The sequence below is a fragment of the Sinocyclocheilus anshuiensis genome, unplaced genomic scaffold, assembly GCF_001515605.1.
Source record: "Sinocyclocheilus anshuiensis isolate Anshui unplaced genomic scaffold, SAMN03320099.WGS_v1.1 scaffold227, whole genome shotgun sequence".
In the NCBI taxonomy this organism is placed as follows: domain Eukaryota; kingdom Metazoa; phylum Chordata; class Actinopteri; order Cypriniformes; family Cyprinidae; genus Sinocyclocheilus; species Sinocyclocheilus anshuiensis.
In genome coordinates, this window is record NW_015549590.1 from 1,023,300 (window position 1) to 1,039,982 (window position 16,683).

The window sequence follows — 16,683 nt, forward strand, 5'->3', positions numbered from 1 at the left end:
GTGTGTGTGTGTGTGTGTGTGTGTGTGTGTGTGTGTGAGAGAGAGAGAGAGAGAGAGAGTGTACCTGTTTTTCTATTCTGGTGAGGACTTAAACCTGAATACACAGACTCATGGGGACTCATGTCACGGTGGGGACCTAAATTGAGGTCCCCACTGGTAAACAAGCTTATAAATCACACAGAATGAAGTTTTTTGAAAATCTAAAAATGCAGTTTCCTGTAAGGGGTAGATTTAGGTGTAGAGTTGGTGTAGGGCAATAGAATATATGGTCTGTACAGTAGAAAACCATTATGCCTATGGAGAGTCCCCACAAGGATAGCAAACCAGACAGTGTGTCTGTGTGTGTGTGTGTGTGTTAGGGCTGTCAAAAAAAAATAGAATTTCGAATATTCGTCGAATTAAAAATAAAAATCCACATTCGAATGCAAAAACGTTGCATTCGAATTTTAGGTGTGCGTTAAGGAGGCAGCCTTAGTGTGTGTGTGTGTGTGTGTGTGTGTCCAGAGCAAATATATTACCTTCTCATCGGGTATGCTTTGACGCACATTCTCAAGGTAGCCTGTGATGTTCTCCACTGTGGTGTAACGCAGTAAGATCCGAGCGAAGTCTTCCTCACTGATGGTGGTCATTCCCTTGGAATAGCTGAGGAACTCAATCTCAATGACTTCTGTCTGCAGGTTGTCCATGAATCTGCCGACAGAGCGTGACACACTATGTTAAGAGGAGATGCCATCACTCGCTCAGTAGAACACTAGACTAAGTGACTGGACCATGCTTTAAAACCAATACAACATCCTCACTGACGGCCTCAGGCCATTCAACTCCTTCTTAAGGGTCATGCATTAATAACATGTATAAAAACAGTCTGAAGAAACCTGAGGCTGTATTAAAGAAACTTAAAATCCAGCAGCCTAGATTTGGGTCACAGTCATGGAATTACCTGTAGAAGTCATCATAGTTAAGTTCACTTTTGCCCTTTCTTCCAAAGAAATGCACTAGCAGAGTTGTGTAGGTGACATTTTCTGGTTCGTGCTGTGAAAGCAAATTACGAAAACGCATTATTCAGCTGTAAAAACTGAATAAGGGAGCAAAATTTGTCACAGAATAAGTGTACACAAAAATAGCTTGATGAGGATATTACTGTACAGCCATAAACATAACATCACAACATAACACATATACAAACACAAATAAATGTAAATTGGCAAAGAAAAATATAAAAAGATTAATTAAAAAGCAATTGACAATTGAGATCAGACTTGAAAAAAGCTAAATCTCTATCATACATCTTAAAATCACACATAAATAATTGTGCTTTGATTTGGTGCCCTTCAGCTAGCTGTGAAGTGATTAAAGGGATAAAGAAATTTCTGTCATCGTTTTTTCACACTCATGATGTTACTCTAGCTCTCCTTAGAGATATTTTTACAGTGCTTATTGCATCTTGAAAGCTCCTGTCCCTACATTCAATGTAAACTAGAACTGCATGAAAAATCACAGATTTGGAACAACATGAGGTCAAGTAAATGATGACAGAATTCATTTTGGATGAACTATTCCTATCTATAAAGTCTTGGAAAGTTTATATGTTTGATAGAGCAAAGACACATCATGGAGCAGCCGACATCATCTCATGCCACGCAAACAACAGGTTGCTCGTGCAGAAATCTGCATACAAGATATACCTCAATGCTCCTTTGCAGCAATGTATCATTACAAAAACAAGAGGCATACTGTATCTATCTCATAGTCTTTTTAACAAAGATGCCTTAAAATGTCAACTACAAAGTATTTTGGAAACTTGCATTATCATAATATTCTAGATATCATCAATATCATATAACAATAATTTGATTTCAAACAATAATTTTATTGACATGCATAAATAAAACCAAATATCTTTTGTTGTGCAGTTCAGTTATCTTCATATGCATTTTAAGGTCTTGAACTATCTATTAATATCTAACTGTAACAACATGAAGTGTAGAGACATTAATGAATGAAAATGGTGATACCACAAAAAGAAAAGAAAACATGAAACAATGGGCAGAACCTCACATGGGATGGGGGACAGGGAATGGCCAAGGGTAATACGAGTCGAGATTCGAATGAGAAAACGTGAGCTTGAGGATACTTGTACCTCCATCAGATCTGAAAAGAGAACTATTCTCGCACCAAGCCTTAGAACATCCCAGAAACTTCTGGGTTCAGACTGAGGCTGCTCTTTTTTAAGTACCTGCGTGTCAGAGGTGAAAATATCAAAGGCTTAACAAAACAAGATTTAGACAATACAGTGAAAGACTATTCCACATGCAAAAACCACCTGAATTAATGCAACATAATGTGAAGTAAACTTCATTGCACCCTTCTAATGAATTTCTCCCTGTTGTGATCAGTGCTGTTTTATCTTAGATCTGTTATCGTTTTGTTTTCTAGGGTTTTTTTAAGTATTCACTTATGTAAACTGTGCTTTCAAACCAATCAATATAAAACACAGCTCAAATTTCTGTCTATAAGTCAGCAAAACCACAGATGAAAACACACAAGATATGTGCAGTGTAAAGTAGAAGTAATTGTCCTCTACAGTTCACCAAAAATGCAGTTGTGAGTCCTGAAAAGGTATGGGTATGAGTTTGGTTAACTCTCATAAACAACAAAACAAGGTAAGAGTGTAACTGTATTAAACACTAAAATACAGGCCAGACAATCATATTCTGCTGCTGTGTGAACGTGACCTTAGTGCTTCAGTCAGTAAACAAGCACTCTGAATCAATCCAGTTATGTCCTTGCCAAGATAAACAGTGGATTGTGTTCAGTATTATTATATTTTTAAAATCAGCACAAGTATATTGTGGTTTACACAGACAAATATTGACTGAACAGAGCTGAAAGAGCTTCTCATTTCTCTTGTTTGGTGCTGAGACTGGCTCTTTCCTCAGCTGCAATTCTAAGTGAGACAAAACTCTTCATGGTCAAGCCGTCGCAAGAAGTAACCTAAACCCAAATAGCACTCATGCTAAAAAAATAAAAATAAAACATGGGGGTCCAGGGAGAGTTGCCATTCTTCAGGTGAGGGCCTTTTAACGTGATTCTGTGAGACCATTCCTTGGCAGAAAGCTCCTGACAGTAGACAAGCAACATAAATCATCTGTTTCAGCCTCTGGATGATTTTTCTGCTCTCCTAGACAATAGAGCTGCATTTCAGACTGAGCCCCATTAGAGCTGCATTGTCCCGCCTCTCAGGAGGTGAGCCATGCGTGCGGGTCATGCTGTAACGCCTTATCCAAACATTTCAGTATGTAAAATAATATTGCTCACTGACTGTCTGAAAGAAGCCACTGAATGTGGATGTAACCCTTCTGGTTTATAGAGCACTAATTACAGTGAAGCTGCATAAACATTAGTGGTTACAGCGAGCATGCATGGTTGCTGTTGATCATGACTGTACAAGTTCAATCAAGCATGGACCACATTACCGGCATGCTAAAAACATGTCATACTCATAAGGATTCTTTAGTACACAGATACATACATTGCTGCTGACAGATCCATGATGTCCATACAGTTCCACGCTCTCATACACCGAAGATTATGATGGCGTGCAGAACAGGAAAGAAATCAAATCAAATCACCATTCAGCATTTGTCATATCTCAATAAGGAATGGTGAAAGACAATGAACTCTGAATGTGTTTTTCAAAACACAATCTATAATAATCAGCATTTCCCCAGCATGAGAGATAAGAGACTTATAGTAGTCTTGTACTCTGCATAAAGATATTCATATACACCATTTACACCGTGCAAATTTGTTCAAATGAACATGCATGGATCATGCACTACATCATCTGTCATATTTAAATGTGATTGAGAACATGCAACAATTTCTATTTCAACAGATGTGTTAAAAAATTAAGAAATAGTTCATCCAAAAATGATCGTTCACTCACACTCATGTCTTTCTAACTCTTATGACTTTATTCCTCTTTCGTGGAACACAAAATGAGAAATTCATAGCAGATAATGGATAGAAACAGATGATAACAAGTTACTTTTAAAAGTAATGCATTACAATATTGTGTTACTCCCTAAAAAAGTAACTAATTACTAGTGCTGTCAAATGATTAATCGCTATTAATCGCATTCAAAATCAAAGTTTTTGTTTACATAATATATGTATGTGTACTGTGTATATTTATTATGTATATATAAACACACACACATACAGTATACATTTTGAAAATATTTACATGTATTTTGGATGTGATTAATCGCGATTAATCGTTTGACAGCACTACTAATTGCATTACTTAGTTACTTTTTATGGAATGCAATGCATTGCATTACTTTTGCATTACTTCTGGGCTGGGCTTACTTGATTGTTTTTAATATAAAAAGTTCTGCTTTTGGGCAATGTAAAAGCACTTTCACACCAAAAGTGAAATGAATAAGCCTCAGGCTGAAGGAGATGGAAATTCACATCTGTAAAGTAGAGGGCGCAGCTCAAACAAACCTTACTAAAAAAAAGTATTTTTTGCTTATTAGTATGATTGAACTGGATCATCAAATGTCAGCAGCAAAGACATTGTTTAATAAAATGGGATTAAATACATAAAGGATATTTGTATTATTTAACATACTTCATTATTGTAGGTGTGCATCATATTCAGAGTGCATTTTACTGTTTTTATATATGTTGAGGAATACTGAATCTGTTTATTGTGAAGGTGAGATGAGTAAATGCATATTCACATTTAGTCTAGAACTACAGTAAGCCTCATTTTGACACAGCACACATAATGCCTCTGCACTTCCGATTTCTCTCAACATTGGACAGGAGAGCTGTCAGTCAATAAATGGGAAAATAAAGTAACTTTTGTTACTTATTTGAAAAAGTAAGTAAATATTTTCTTGCAAATTAAAAAGTAATGTGTTACTTTACTAGGCACATGAAAAAAGTAATCTGCAGTAAATTATTAAATCTAAAAAAATATATAATAACAAATATAATTAAGCAATTTATAGCAATCTTTTCCATGCAATGAAAGTGAATGGTGACCATGGCTGCCAAGCAATTTCAGTCTCTTCCTCAAGTCAAGTTATCTTTAATTGTATAGCGCTTAATACAACAAAGATTAACAGCGCAGCTTAACAGTGAAGGAAGAAATTCAGCGATGCAAACTTCATTAAATATGACAAATACAAATTTTGTTAGAAAATAAGTTCAATTCTGTAATGAGTAGCTCTACTGTGGACAGTATGTCATGTTGAGTCAGTTCAGTGTATTCAATTCAGTTCAATAACAGTGCCGATGTTGCAAAGTCCATCAAACAATTTGATTTAGCTATAAAGCAGCTCTAAAGAAGACAATATTGTCATTTTTTAGCTCTAGTTTTGTTCTCATCTGAGAGTCAGTGCCATCAAATCGATGATATTACTAAAGAGCAAGTCTTTTAAACCCCAACTAAGCAAGCTAAAGTCTTGCCACATGTTAAGCAATCAAATAGGTTTAGAAATCTTGAAGTTTAATGCATGAAACGTATGGACTGCTTTTATGAAGAACTATTCATTTTACTGAATGGAAGAGAGCAGTGTGAACATTCTTCAAAACTTCTCCTTTGGTGTTACTCGGATAAGAAAGAACTAAGGGTTTGGAATGACACGAGCGTGAGAAATCATGACAGAATTGTCTTTTTCTGGATTAACTATTTCCTTAGATTACTTTCAAATACCTACACATCGAATCAAGATATGGCAAAATAATATGCTCATGCAACAGAGGACTGTAAAATGCTTAGGAAGGCAGAAATGTATTTCTTACCAGTTGAGAGTAACTGTCAGGATCTCCTCCCCGCTCTTTTTTCTTTTCATTTTTCTTACGGAATATCTCTTCCAGCTAAATGAAAAAAGTAGAAATGTATCTTTAAGCATTCTGACACTCATATTAATAATAAACAACAACAAAACCAACCGTACCACCATGAATTCCCTCTTATCCACCATTTCATTGCCATCTGCATCAAACATTTTGAAAGCTATTTTAAAACCTGCATGCGGCTCTAGAAGACAAAAGAAAGACATATAACACATCTTCATGAGGCTATATTTCTCGTGACCATTGTTTGTGCTAAACAAGCGTGGATTTAACCTAAAGACACACTTACTTGTCAAAATGCAAAGTAGAAACAGATACTCTGTGTAAGCGATGGCACCTGAAAAAAAGCACATAAACATTTCCTTTCAAGAGTTCACACAAAGCTTGTTTTCCAACATCCCAGAACCTGCCTTCAAAATAAATTTTACTATCAAATGTCATTTTAAACTAGAGATCCTTTCTTCTTTTACACTGATAAGATCTAAGAGGATCCCGTTCTTTTCTCTTGTTTGGTGTCCTCTTTGCACAAACAGAGACGTTAAAACGTAAAGTAACCAGGCTGGACACAAACCCAAACAAAATTAGAGCAGGCCAATGGCCCCTGAGTTCCCCTCTGTTTATTTTCCTAGGTGTAAAACATTCTCAAGTGATCTGTAACTGATTGCAGATGTCTGATGTGGGTTTGTTTTCCTTTTTGAGGTGTGTTAGTCCTTTGTTGTGTGAGAGGAGAAGAAAGGAAGAGCAACTGTCAGGTCTCTGTCTAGGAGAGACTTAAGGAGAATTGTTCCTGCCACTGAAAGCATTCCCAAGCTTTTGTTTGAAGGAGATGATAGTGACTTGGACACAGATAGTTCAGAAGGGCTTCTTTGAGTGCTGAGGGAAAAGGACTTTGGAATGTTTAAGGAAGCAGAGAACAGAATAGAGAAGATACATTTTCACATTCTAGGCCACCTTGATCCTGATGTATATGTTCGTGAATTCACCACTATTTTGTATTTGTATATAACTAATGCTGTGAATTTAAGGTGTTAATTTAATATAATTAACTATATAAAAACAACATATTAATTCATTTAGTTATAATTTCATTTAAAATGTATTATGCAACAATTATTTCAACATTGATAAAAAAACGGTAATTGTTTCTTCAGCACTAAATCAGCATATTAGAATGACTTCTGAAGGATCAAGGATCACATTTTAAAATATATTCAAATAGAAAAAAAGTTTGATTTTGCAATACCATTTTACTTAATTTGATCAAAAAGACAGTAAAAAAACTGTAATATTACTGTAATATATATAAACATGTAACATATGTGACCCTAGACCACAAAACCAGTCATAAGGGTCAATTTTTTGAAATTGAGATTTATACGTTATCTGAAAGCTGAATAAATAAGCTTTCCAGTGATGTATGGTTTGTTAGGATAGGACAATATTTGGTCGAGATACAAATATTTGGAAATCTGGAATCTGAGGGTGCAAAAAAAATCTAAATATTGAGAAAATCGCCTTTAAAGTTGTCCAAATGAAGTTCTTAGCAATGCATATTACTAATCAAAAATTACGTTTTGATATATTTACGGTAAGAAATTTACTAAATATCTTCATGGAACATGATCTTTACTTAATATCCTAATGATTTTTGGCATAAAAGAAAAATTAATCATTTTGACCTATACAATGTTTTTTTGGCTATTGCTTTAAATATACCCCAGCGACTTAAGACTGGTTTTGTGCTCCAGGGTCACATACAGTAATATCAACCTGGTCTGGTAATAAACATCACTATAAGTACGTACAGTACAAAGGGGGTCTGAATACTTTCCGTACCCACTGTATATACAAGCATAAACATACATATATATTCGTGTGACTTTAATGTGCTAATTTATTACATATTTTACATGGAATTTAATAAAAAATCATGTTATGTTCATTTCCATTTAAATTCATTTATATATATATATTAAATTCAGTACTTTTAGATTAGATTTTTTAATGCATTTAAAAATGATCCATAAGTCAATGCCATCAGAGCAATTTAGGCCTGAAGTACAACTTTTTGTAATATCTATTCAATGCTTCATCTGCTATAAGTCTTTTTATTATCTTAATTTACATGCTTTAATCAGCAAATATTCATTTATGCGATTATTTGTGATAAACTGAGTGCCCTATGTATACCCACACTATTCAAAACTTAGTTAAGAGATCAGCGGCTGCCTGTGCATTTAGTCTTTTAGGATCCCAGTCAGGTTTCATTAGAGCCACACACCTTCAGTCTTGCAGAAAGAAACCCAGCCCAAGAGCTCAAACAGTTGTCAGAACACAAAGAATCCCACAGAAACAATTCATATAGAGTGTCAGTGATGGAGATGTAATCCAACTCCATTCTTAGAATTCATACTGTCCAGAGTGATACGGGGCTGCCACTAGGACAAGTCTCAACACTGCAAAGTTCAAACAGCTCTTTTCATTTTCTGAAGTAAGGCTTTGTTCACAGATCAAGCCTATCTTCTTTTTTTTTTTAACCTAAGTGCAGCTTTAACATTTAACAGCCGGAATAAAAGTCCAAATCCAGGCACTGGCACTCAAGGAGAGCAACGGTGAGCAGAGATATCATGCACTGCAATGTGGAGTGTTTTAGTGTTTTAAGTGTAAGAAAGAACATTACAAGGAATGTACTGTTAGCACCTTGGAAAGCCCCTCGTTAAAAGCTGAAAATTGTCTCATAATTTTTAACTATTCTGTGTTTAATTATAAACTACATGAATATTCTTTAAAAAAAAATTAAAAAAAACCTTCGTGACAAAAGTCTAAATGACCTGAAAAAAAAAAACAATATAAAAATATATAAAGAAAGGTAGAGTTAAATTTAATTTAATTACATTTTCTTTCTTTCTTTCTAAACATTGTGGCCCATGCCATTTTTAGAATTCTTGCAATACCATAAATTTCCTTTTAATTTGTCTATTGTTGCTGATATGTCAAGTACGATAAGCAAACACTGCTTTTTCTTGAAGCACGTCTATAAAGTAAGACCTCAGGGTAATATAAAGCTGGGTAATTTATGGATTAGTATGACTGTGTGAGCGTGGCACACCCCCTCGGCTGAGCGTGTGATTATTTTCTATTCAAAACGACATACCACATGTTATGCACTGGGTTGTTGTTTTTTTGTCACCTTCCTATCTGTGATCATCCCAGAGCAAAGTCACAGTAATGTCAGACTGATTGAGAGATAAGAGAGTATTTACAGCCTGTGCACTCTCCTGCCACATGAGGCCAGTTTCAGGATCCAGACTTTCATAACACTGGGTATGTGGGTGGCCTAAGCATCTGCACGCTAAAAACTGTATCCTAATTGCACCTACATCACAATATCTGTTTTAATTGTAAGCACATCATCCATAATTTGCACATTACTGTATATTAACTCTGTATTTAGAATGATAGCCACACACGCGGCAGTTTGAAAGCAGATCCTCTCAAAGTCAAATTGCCTGGAGGCATTTACTGTATCAAATGACAAAGCATTATACACTGCATTATACAATACAAATCGATTTACATAACAAGATTATTAGATCTCACCTCTTTCCCGCAGGTTTCGGAACAGACGGGATGATCCTTTCCAAACAGGTGGCGTATCTGACAGAATCTTGTCTAGATCCTTTAAAAAAAAAAAAACACACATATATTCAGTATCATTCAGATTTTCTAAATTCAGAAGTAGATAAATATTCAGTTAAAGAAAAAACAAACCTGCTTTGTCAGGGATTTCCAAAACCTCTTTTCTAAAAAATGAAGACAGATATAAGAATTAGTTATGGTATAATTCAAATTATTTCTAAATTAAAGCAGATAAAAGATAAAAAATGGGTCGAAAGTATAGCATAACACTCTAGTTTATGTACAATAATTCTGTATTAATGATAATTAAGTATTTTTCGTATCTGAAAATGTAAGTGAAAAGCATGATTACTTGCCAAAGATAGCTAGATAGAATTATTCTTTATTAAATAAAAGAGATAATATTTAATACATTTAATTTTTGTTTTCAATACAATTTAATAAATACAAACTGTAGCTTCTGTTTATATAATGCAGTCAAATTGTGTTTTACAGCCACAGCATAAAACCATAAATACCACTATTCGTTCCGTCACGCATATGCCATTAAAGATGGTGATGCAATGTTTGCCTGCCATATTACAGTTCACATTTTATTCTCGTCTGCACATTCCAGGAAGTCCAAGTTTCAGATAGCAGCAAACATGACTGGTTGAAACTCAACTCCCCTACAAGTATAGCTGGGTCCTGAAAATACATTTAGCATATCAACTCTACCATCTGGACCGATCTCAACGCCTTTCCACTTTATGTGAGATATGAACTTACTGAATTCAGTTGAGCTGAGATTCACAGTACCTGACACACATGTTTAGAAGTTGTCTGTCTAGCTGGTTTCAGATTTTGGTTACAGAAATAGGTCATAAGTGTGATGCTGGCAGAGAGAGATGACTATCTTCATGCAGTTGTTGCGGCTACATATGTTGATTTTATGCCTGCAGAGTTACTTGCTTTTAAGATAAAAGGGTTATTCCTCACTGAGGCAAATATTGCTAATAAAAGGTATAATTCACCCAAAAATTAAAATTCTGTCATGCTGTTTGAAATCCATAAAAAATAAAATAAAATAAAAATGAAGAATATGCTATTCATACTTCCTTTTGGGTTTGATTTATTAATGAATTGGTTGATCTGGTTAACAAAAACACTACTGTAAATGATTTGGGATTCCTAGCCACTGTTACTTTTCTTTTATGGTGCTTTTAAATTCCTTTTGAAGCTTAAATGCTCCATTGAACACAGCAACCAGCACTTTCTTCAATTTTCACTTTTGATCATCAGAAAAATCATGTTGTACGGGTTTGAAACAACTTGACGGTGAGTAAATTGTGATTTTTTTAACTAAGATTGGCTAGGTCGATTGGAAGAAGCCCTTTTGTCCAGCTTTTGTCCAAAGAACATTTTGCTAACATTCCTATTAAGATATGAAAACATTATTTATGATTGTTCTCTGAATGTTCAAAACACCCAGTTTTTTAAAGATTTTTGGAACTTTTTTGGTTATGCAAACATTACGGTAACATTCCATTTTGTCATTTTGCAACCATTACAGGAACGTTGCTTTTAAAAGTTCACAAAATATCCTGAAACAAGTAGAAACATATGAAAACATTACACGAAATAAACTGTCCCATGAATGATGCATTGTACAGTAATGTTTTTGTGCTAATGTCTTGAGAACATTATTAAAGACCAGATAACTCAGAATAAACATTCTAGTAACATTACTAGAAGAACGTTTGTTCATAACTTTTCCAGAATATTAGTCAAAGTTCTGAAAACATTTCCTGTTAGCTGGGTAATTGACCCTTTCATATCAGCTTTCAAATTTTGTCATTTGTAAAAAAAATTCAACAAATAAATACCATTCTGTGGCCCTTTAATGTGTCATGACAGATCACTGTTGCACCTCAGTTCAAGTGGCACGTGAACTGATTATCTCTTCCTCTTTACTAGATATAGCACGATATAAACACAAATGAACATCAGCAGGTATCTTGTTTCAACCGCTTAAAGAAGTTCAAGTCCACCGACGTTAATATACTCTACTGTCTGGTTTGTTTGCCAGACAAAAATGGCAGATTCTGCGTTATTGGTCAGATGACAAACTCCCCACGAAGGGCCAATTATTTATCTCAGTCAGTGTTACTTGCTATTTGTCAGCCACTAGGATTCTGAGAGCTTCATGTGGTAGTCTATAGTAACACAATCATATAATGAGTTCTAAGAAGGATTATTAACTGTTTGTGTAACTCACTCTTTGGTTCGCTCATAGTGACGGACTCAATGAAGTCGAGGGGAGTCATATAAAGCTGTCCATCATACTCCAGTGAACTGAAGAGCCTGAACCTGTGCTCATGGGCCGACATTGAAACCTCTTCATCTTGAGCAGATGCACTGGCCTGTAATTAAGCAAATTCACATCTCAATTAGAGGACGTAGAAATACAGGATAAGACAGGTGTGACATTGGAGAAAGTGCTAGCCATCTTCTTTTTCCTTCTTTCAGTGGACATCCTCCTCCTGTACAAAAAAAAAAAACACACACACACACATGCACACAAACATCCACAAGCAGAAATATCAAGAGGACAGTGTTCTTCTCACTCTACAGTGGCCGGCAGCCAGGCCCACTGGGCACTGTGCAAACACCCTGGGAATGTGTGCCCTGCTACTTATTACCCCCATCAAACGTCGACCCGGCTGCCAAGCTGCCGTGTCCAGTTACCTCAACCCTGGATTCCTGCGTCTCAATCCACAACTCAAGGTTACGTCTGACCAAAGCAGATAAGAGTACAAAAACAAAAGGGAACAGTGCGGACAGAGTCACACAAGACTGATTCAATCCTGTGTGGTTTAATGATCAATCTGATAACAGTCTGATAAATGCTTTTTCGACAACAGTCAAAACCAAGAGTATGTGTACCAGAGGCACTTAAACATAATCCAGAGGGTTCTTTTGCATTGTTAAACCTATAAAATATAATAATTAATGATTAAATAGCACATTTTTAAGGAAAAAACTAAATAATGTGTGTTATAAGACATACATACGTGCGGATGACCCTTGTAGCAGAATAGCTTTTTTTCTCCCGTATTATTTGTTATTTTTTGTCTAAAAGTGACTTTAAAAGGCCTAATAGGCCTAATAACATTACTCTCTTACAATATGAGTCTAAGAAAAATATCGTAGTTTAGGAAACACCAATGTAGATCAAAGTACTGATGTACTAATGTAAACCAACAAATCTGACTGGAAAGAGATTTTGACAATACAGGAGAAATGGTTGTTGACTGAATTTGCATGCCTAGTAAAATGACCCTTTCAGAGCATAAGTCAATACTACGCATGCAGAATATATCTATAAAATGTACAATATGTACAACACCTATAATATTTGTTCCAATATTTCTTTAATATGTATATTTTATAGAATCACAGTGTATCACCTGACTGATGAATTGGGAAACCGAATTCAGCACCTCTCTAGTGGAGAGCGACAGTTTTGATGGCACATGAACTTCACCGATTTTACGTTTTTTAGAATAATAAAAACTGGGATGCTATAGAAATATTCAGTGTAAGTACAAACGTAAACATTTCAAAATGTAGCCTACTAAGATTTAGATACCTTCTCTTTTGCAGCCACTGCTGGCAACGGAGAAATCAATGCACGCAGACTCGCATTGTGCTGGTAGTAAACAACAGCGTATCCACCGACAGTGATACACAGTCCTGTCCCTACACGCCTCAGAACTGCTCTTTCCCTCCATGACTGTCTGCTGTTAAAGTAAAGGCTTAAACCATTTGAAGAGCTGGTGAACTTGTTTCGAAGAGCCAGAAACCGACGCACGGCGGCCATCATGACTGTGTCACCGCGGGCAGACCGCGCTCACTATCGCGAGATGAAATATGTGAGCTCGCTACAGCAGCACATGGTGCATCAACACATTAGCAGCTGTATTTGCAGTCATCTGTCCTTTCTATTCAGGTCATAGTTAGAAGTCATAGTTAAAGCCCTCAGACCTCAACATGTTATGTTTTAACGTTTGGAAAAGACCTCCATCAAAAAGTGGTTCTTTCTTTAATTTTTTTGTGGGTTTCTTTTACACTCTTTAAGTTGGTAAACAGTTTCAGCTGAAATACAACAGGACAGTTTGGGTTTGCTGTAGCAGTAGATTTTCTTTCAGCAACTATAACTAAGTGTTTTGTTTGTTTGTGTGTGTGTGTGTGTGTGTGTGTGTGTGTGTGTATGTCCATATGTCTCAGATTTGTATATAATATTCCCATATTTGCTACAAATTAAATATAGAAACCTATAACTAAAAAAATTTACAAATTATTGTCAACACGCAAAATGTGTTAACAACCCTAAAAACATTACAAACTCATACAACCTATAAAAATAGTGTTTGTGAATGTGTCAAGTGTTGTCTAGTCACAGTCCACTGCAAATATTTGTATAGGTTCAGAAGTATATTGTATTATTTATACCCTAATAACAACACTGTAGTTACTACAGTAAAATAACTATATATTATAACATACTTTTTATGAATTTATAGTGAAATAAATATGTAATAAGTAGTATATACCTTTATATATATACTACTACTTATATACTATCTCTCTCTCTATAGATAGATAGATAGTTAGATAGATAGATAGATAAATAGATAGATAGACAGACAGACACACAGACAGACACACATCCATCCATCCATCAATCTATCTATATATTTTTTTTTGTTTGTTTGTTTGTTTGTTTTTTGGAAAGATCTTCTACCACAATTCTTCACCACAATTTCTACACAATTATTCAGAATGTTTAAGTTGATTAACTTTTTTTCCTCCTGCTCCCCATAATGTAGGTGGGTTTAATTTGTACTTTGCTTGTGAGATGTAGCCTATACAAAACCTAACCAACACAAACATAGACATCAACTAAAACACACAACTGAGATTGTGCGCAAAAACTCAAGGCTGGACCAAACCGATGTCCCGCCCACAGAAGCCCGATCTCTGCACCTGCCCCGCGCGCACAGCAGCCACTCAGTGCGCAAAGCACTTCCCACAACAACACATACCTGCTGCCTCATACCTGCGGCACAGTTATTCATGTCAGAAAGCACCACCGGCCACCATGTGGACGAGGCATAACAGCAGAAATTAAAGGACTTGTCTGGAGTCAGTTGTTTGCAGTGACTAAGTTTCTTGCCCACTGAATATGTCTGTATACCTAATCTACAGGAGTCAAGTGATATTTCATATGCGCTCAGCATGGATCCACTACAAGTGACGTGCTCGCATGGATATTATTCTTCGTAACGTATAGCTTTGGACGATTGCTTCACAATATACATCCAGATCAAGTTTCTCTGACCGCTCCTGCTGGACTGGCGGTTTGTGATGGCAGCTATGGGAGAGATCGGGACGCTTTTACAGAGCCTGGAGGGTTTCGGACAGGTCGGATCACAGTTCTTCCTACCACCTCTAGGAGAAAACCTCGGGCTGTTGAATGATCATTTAGTTCCAGCAGAGAGACTGTCGCGGAGCACCTCCGCAGATCTAACGCACTTGAAAGGGATCCTGCGGAGAAGACAGTTGTACTGCAGGACTGGATTTCACCTTGAAATACTCCCGGACGGCATCGTGCAGGGCACGAGAAAGGACCACAGTCGTTTTGGTAATTTACCACTTTCTTTTCAGCATGATTGGTTTGTTTACACAGAATATGAATCATAATATGTACCCACTTTTTAAAATGTGGGTTCTCCCGTTTTTATAGTTCGTATAGGTCAACTTAAAGTTGTTCTGGTCACTTTTAAATAACCCACAAATTCAATAACTTGATATGAAAAAGGTCAAATGTAATAACAATTACATTTTTCAATTTGTAAATATAAATAAACAACCAACTCCAAAGAACAGCAGAAGTCTTTACAGAAAATTGTGTAAGAACTACTAAAGAACTTTTGTTTTAAATTATATTTATTTTAACTCTATAATAGTCTATGCAGATGGAATATGCATTGCATTTCAACTTTCTCACAATGTGTGATGAGGGTTCAGACTTCAAAGAACATCTCCTGAACAATTGATTTATTCTTCTCCAGGTATTTTGGAATTCATAAGCCTTGCAGTTGGATTAATAAGCATCCGTGGAGTGGACAGTGGTCTCTACCTTGGGATGAATGACAAGGGAGAACTTTATGGCTCTGTAAGCAGAATTTTGACTTAAGAATTCACCCAATTCAAAAAGTATTCTGCATGATTGTTGTTCTTATTCAAGCCCAGTAGATGGCATATATGTTTTATCATTTTGACCACCTCTCTCTGTGTTATTAATTATGCTTGAATTATTTCACTAACATGTTTTTTGTTTCTTAGGAGAAACTCACAGCAGAATGTGTCTTCCGTGAGCAGTTTGAGGAGAACTGGTACAACACATACTCTTCTAATCTCTACAAGCATGGAGAGAGAGGAGCGAGATATTTCGTGGCTCTCAACAAGGACGGCACGCCACGTGATGGGACAAAATCTAGGAGACATCAAAAGTTCACTCACTTTCTTCCAAGACCAGTGGACCCTGAAAAAGTTCCAGAACTTTACAAAGAAGTGCTTGGACACAGCTGAGACCATCCGTCCCAGTTAAAGGGCGAGAGGGATGCCTAGTTTCTTCTCTACATGACGTGGAGATGCTAAAGTTCGGCTAAAGTGTCCAAACCTGAGGTGTGCTCTGGAAATGCACGGGCCAGTACTGATGGTGAAGACAACAGTCCTCGAAAGACTCCCTACGTTGGTGCAGTTGGTGTCTTTGTTGCTGGTTGTAACTGACTAGTAGCATAACATGTCCATAAAAACCAAAACTGAGGGTTTTGGAGGTTTTAAACATGGTGCTGCTTTGCTCTGGAAATATTTGATATGGGTTTAGAAGGACTTGAAGGAACAATGCATACATGATGCTCAGAGATGACAGAACTGGGACGGTGGAGAACAGGAGATGCCATCTCAAATGATGCTATTTATACAGTTCTTGATACACATATTTATTGTATGTATTTATTTATTTGAAAATATAAATATATATTTTTACATCTAAAAGTAGATTTTTTATTAGACCAAACAGTAGAAGGTGCTTTGAAATAGTGGCAAAGCTGTTCTTTTTAT

The 16,683-nt window shown here is 36.1% G+C and overlaps 2 protein-coding genes and 1 long non-coding RNA gene across 5 annotated transcripts in view; 2 read left to right on the forward strand and 1 right to left on the reverse strand.

The window, feature by feature from the left end:
- LOC107658055 (uncharacterized) overlaps positions 1-11,601 on the forward strand; it is a 20,867-nt gene extending 9,266 nt beyond the window's left edge. The window contains exons 2-4 of the long non-coding RNA XR_001630743.1: positions 7,673-7,675; positions 9,825-9,832; positions 11,530-11,601. This is a non-coding gene — a long non-coding RNA (uncharacterized LOC107658055). The remainder of the gene's footprint in view (positions 1-7,672; positions 7,676-9,824; positions 9,833-11,529) is intronic.
- LOC107658053 (calcium uptake protein 3, mitochondrial-like) overlaps positions 1-13,397 on the reverse strand; it is a 19,549-nt gene extending 6,152 nt beyond the window's left edge. The window contains exons 1-11 of one of the 3 annotated variants that reach the window (XM_016446457.1): positions 13,145-13,397; positions 11,771-11,915; positions 9,646-9,677; positions 9,475-9,553; positions 6,164-6,211; positions 5,976-6,058; positions 5,821-5,895; positions 3,533-3,574; positions 2,141-2,236; positions 941-1,032; positions 519-690 (exon numbers count right to left, since the gene is read on the reverse strand). In XM_016446457.1, the coding sequence (XP_016301943.1) occupies positions 519-690; positions 941-1,032; positions 2,141-2,236; positions 3,533-3,574; positions 5,821-5,895; positions 5,976-6,058; positions 6,164-6,211; positions 9,475-9,553; positions 9,646-9,677; positions 11,771-11,915; positions 13,145-13,378 (1,098 nt within the window). In that variant the 5' untranslated portion in view covers positions 13,379-13,397. The remainder of the gene's footprint in view (positions 1-518; positions 691-940; positions 1,033-2,140; positions 2,237-3,532; positions 3,575-5,820; positions 5,896-5,975; positions 6,059-6,163; positions 6,212-9,474; positions 9,554-9,645; positions 9,678-11,770; positions 11,916-13,144) is intronic. The other 2 variants (XM_016446459.1, XM_016446460.1) reach the window with 2 other exon arrangements.
- Positions 13,398-14,922: 1,525 nt separating this feature from the next.
- On the forward strand, positions 14,923-16,149 carry LOC107658021 (fibroblast growth factor 20-like). Its single transcript, XM_016446398.1, has 3 exons — positions 14,923-15,199; positions 15,630-15,733; positions 15,904-16,149. The coding sequence occupies exons 1-3, from the start codon at positions 14,923-14,925 to the stop codon at positions 16,147-16,149; spliced, it is 627 nt and encodes a 208-aa protein (XP_016301884.1).
- Positions 16,150-16,683: the final 534 nt, after the last annotated feature.

Coding starts and splice junctions, on each gene's coding strand:
- LOC107658021 (XM_016446398.1), top strand. CDS start 14,923: ATGGCAGCTATGGGAGAGATCGGGACGCTTTTACAGAGCCTGGAGGGT. Junction 15,200..15,629: donor AAAGGACCACAGTCGTTTTG/GTAATTTACCAC, acceptor ATTCTTCTCCAG/GTATTTTGGAATTCATAAGC. Junction 15,734..15,903: donor AGGGAGAACTTTATGGCTCT/GTAAGCAGAATT, acceptor TTTGTTTCTTAG/GAGAAACTCACAGCAGAATG.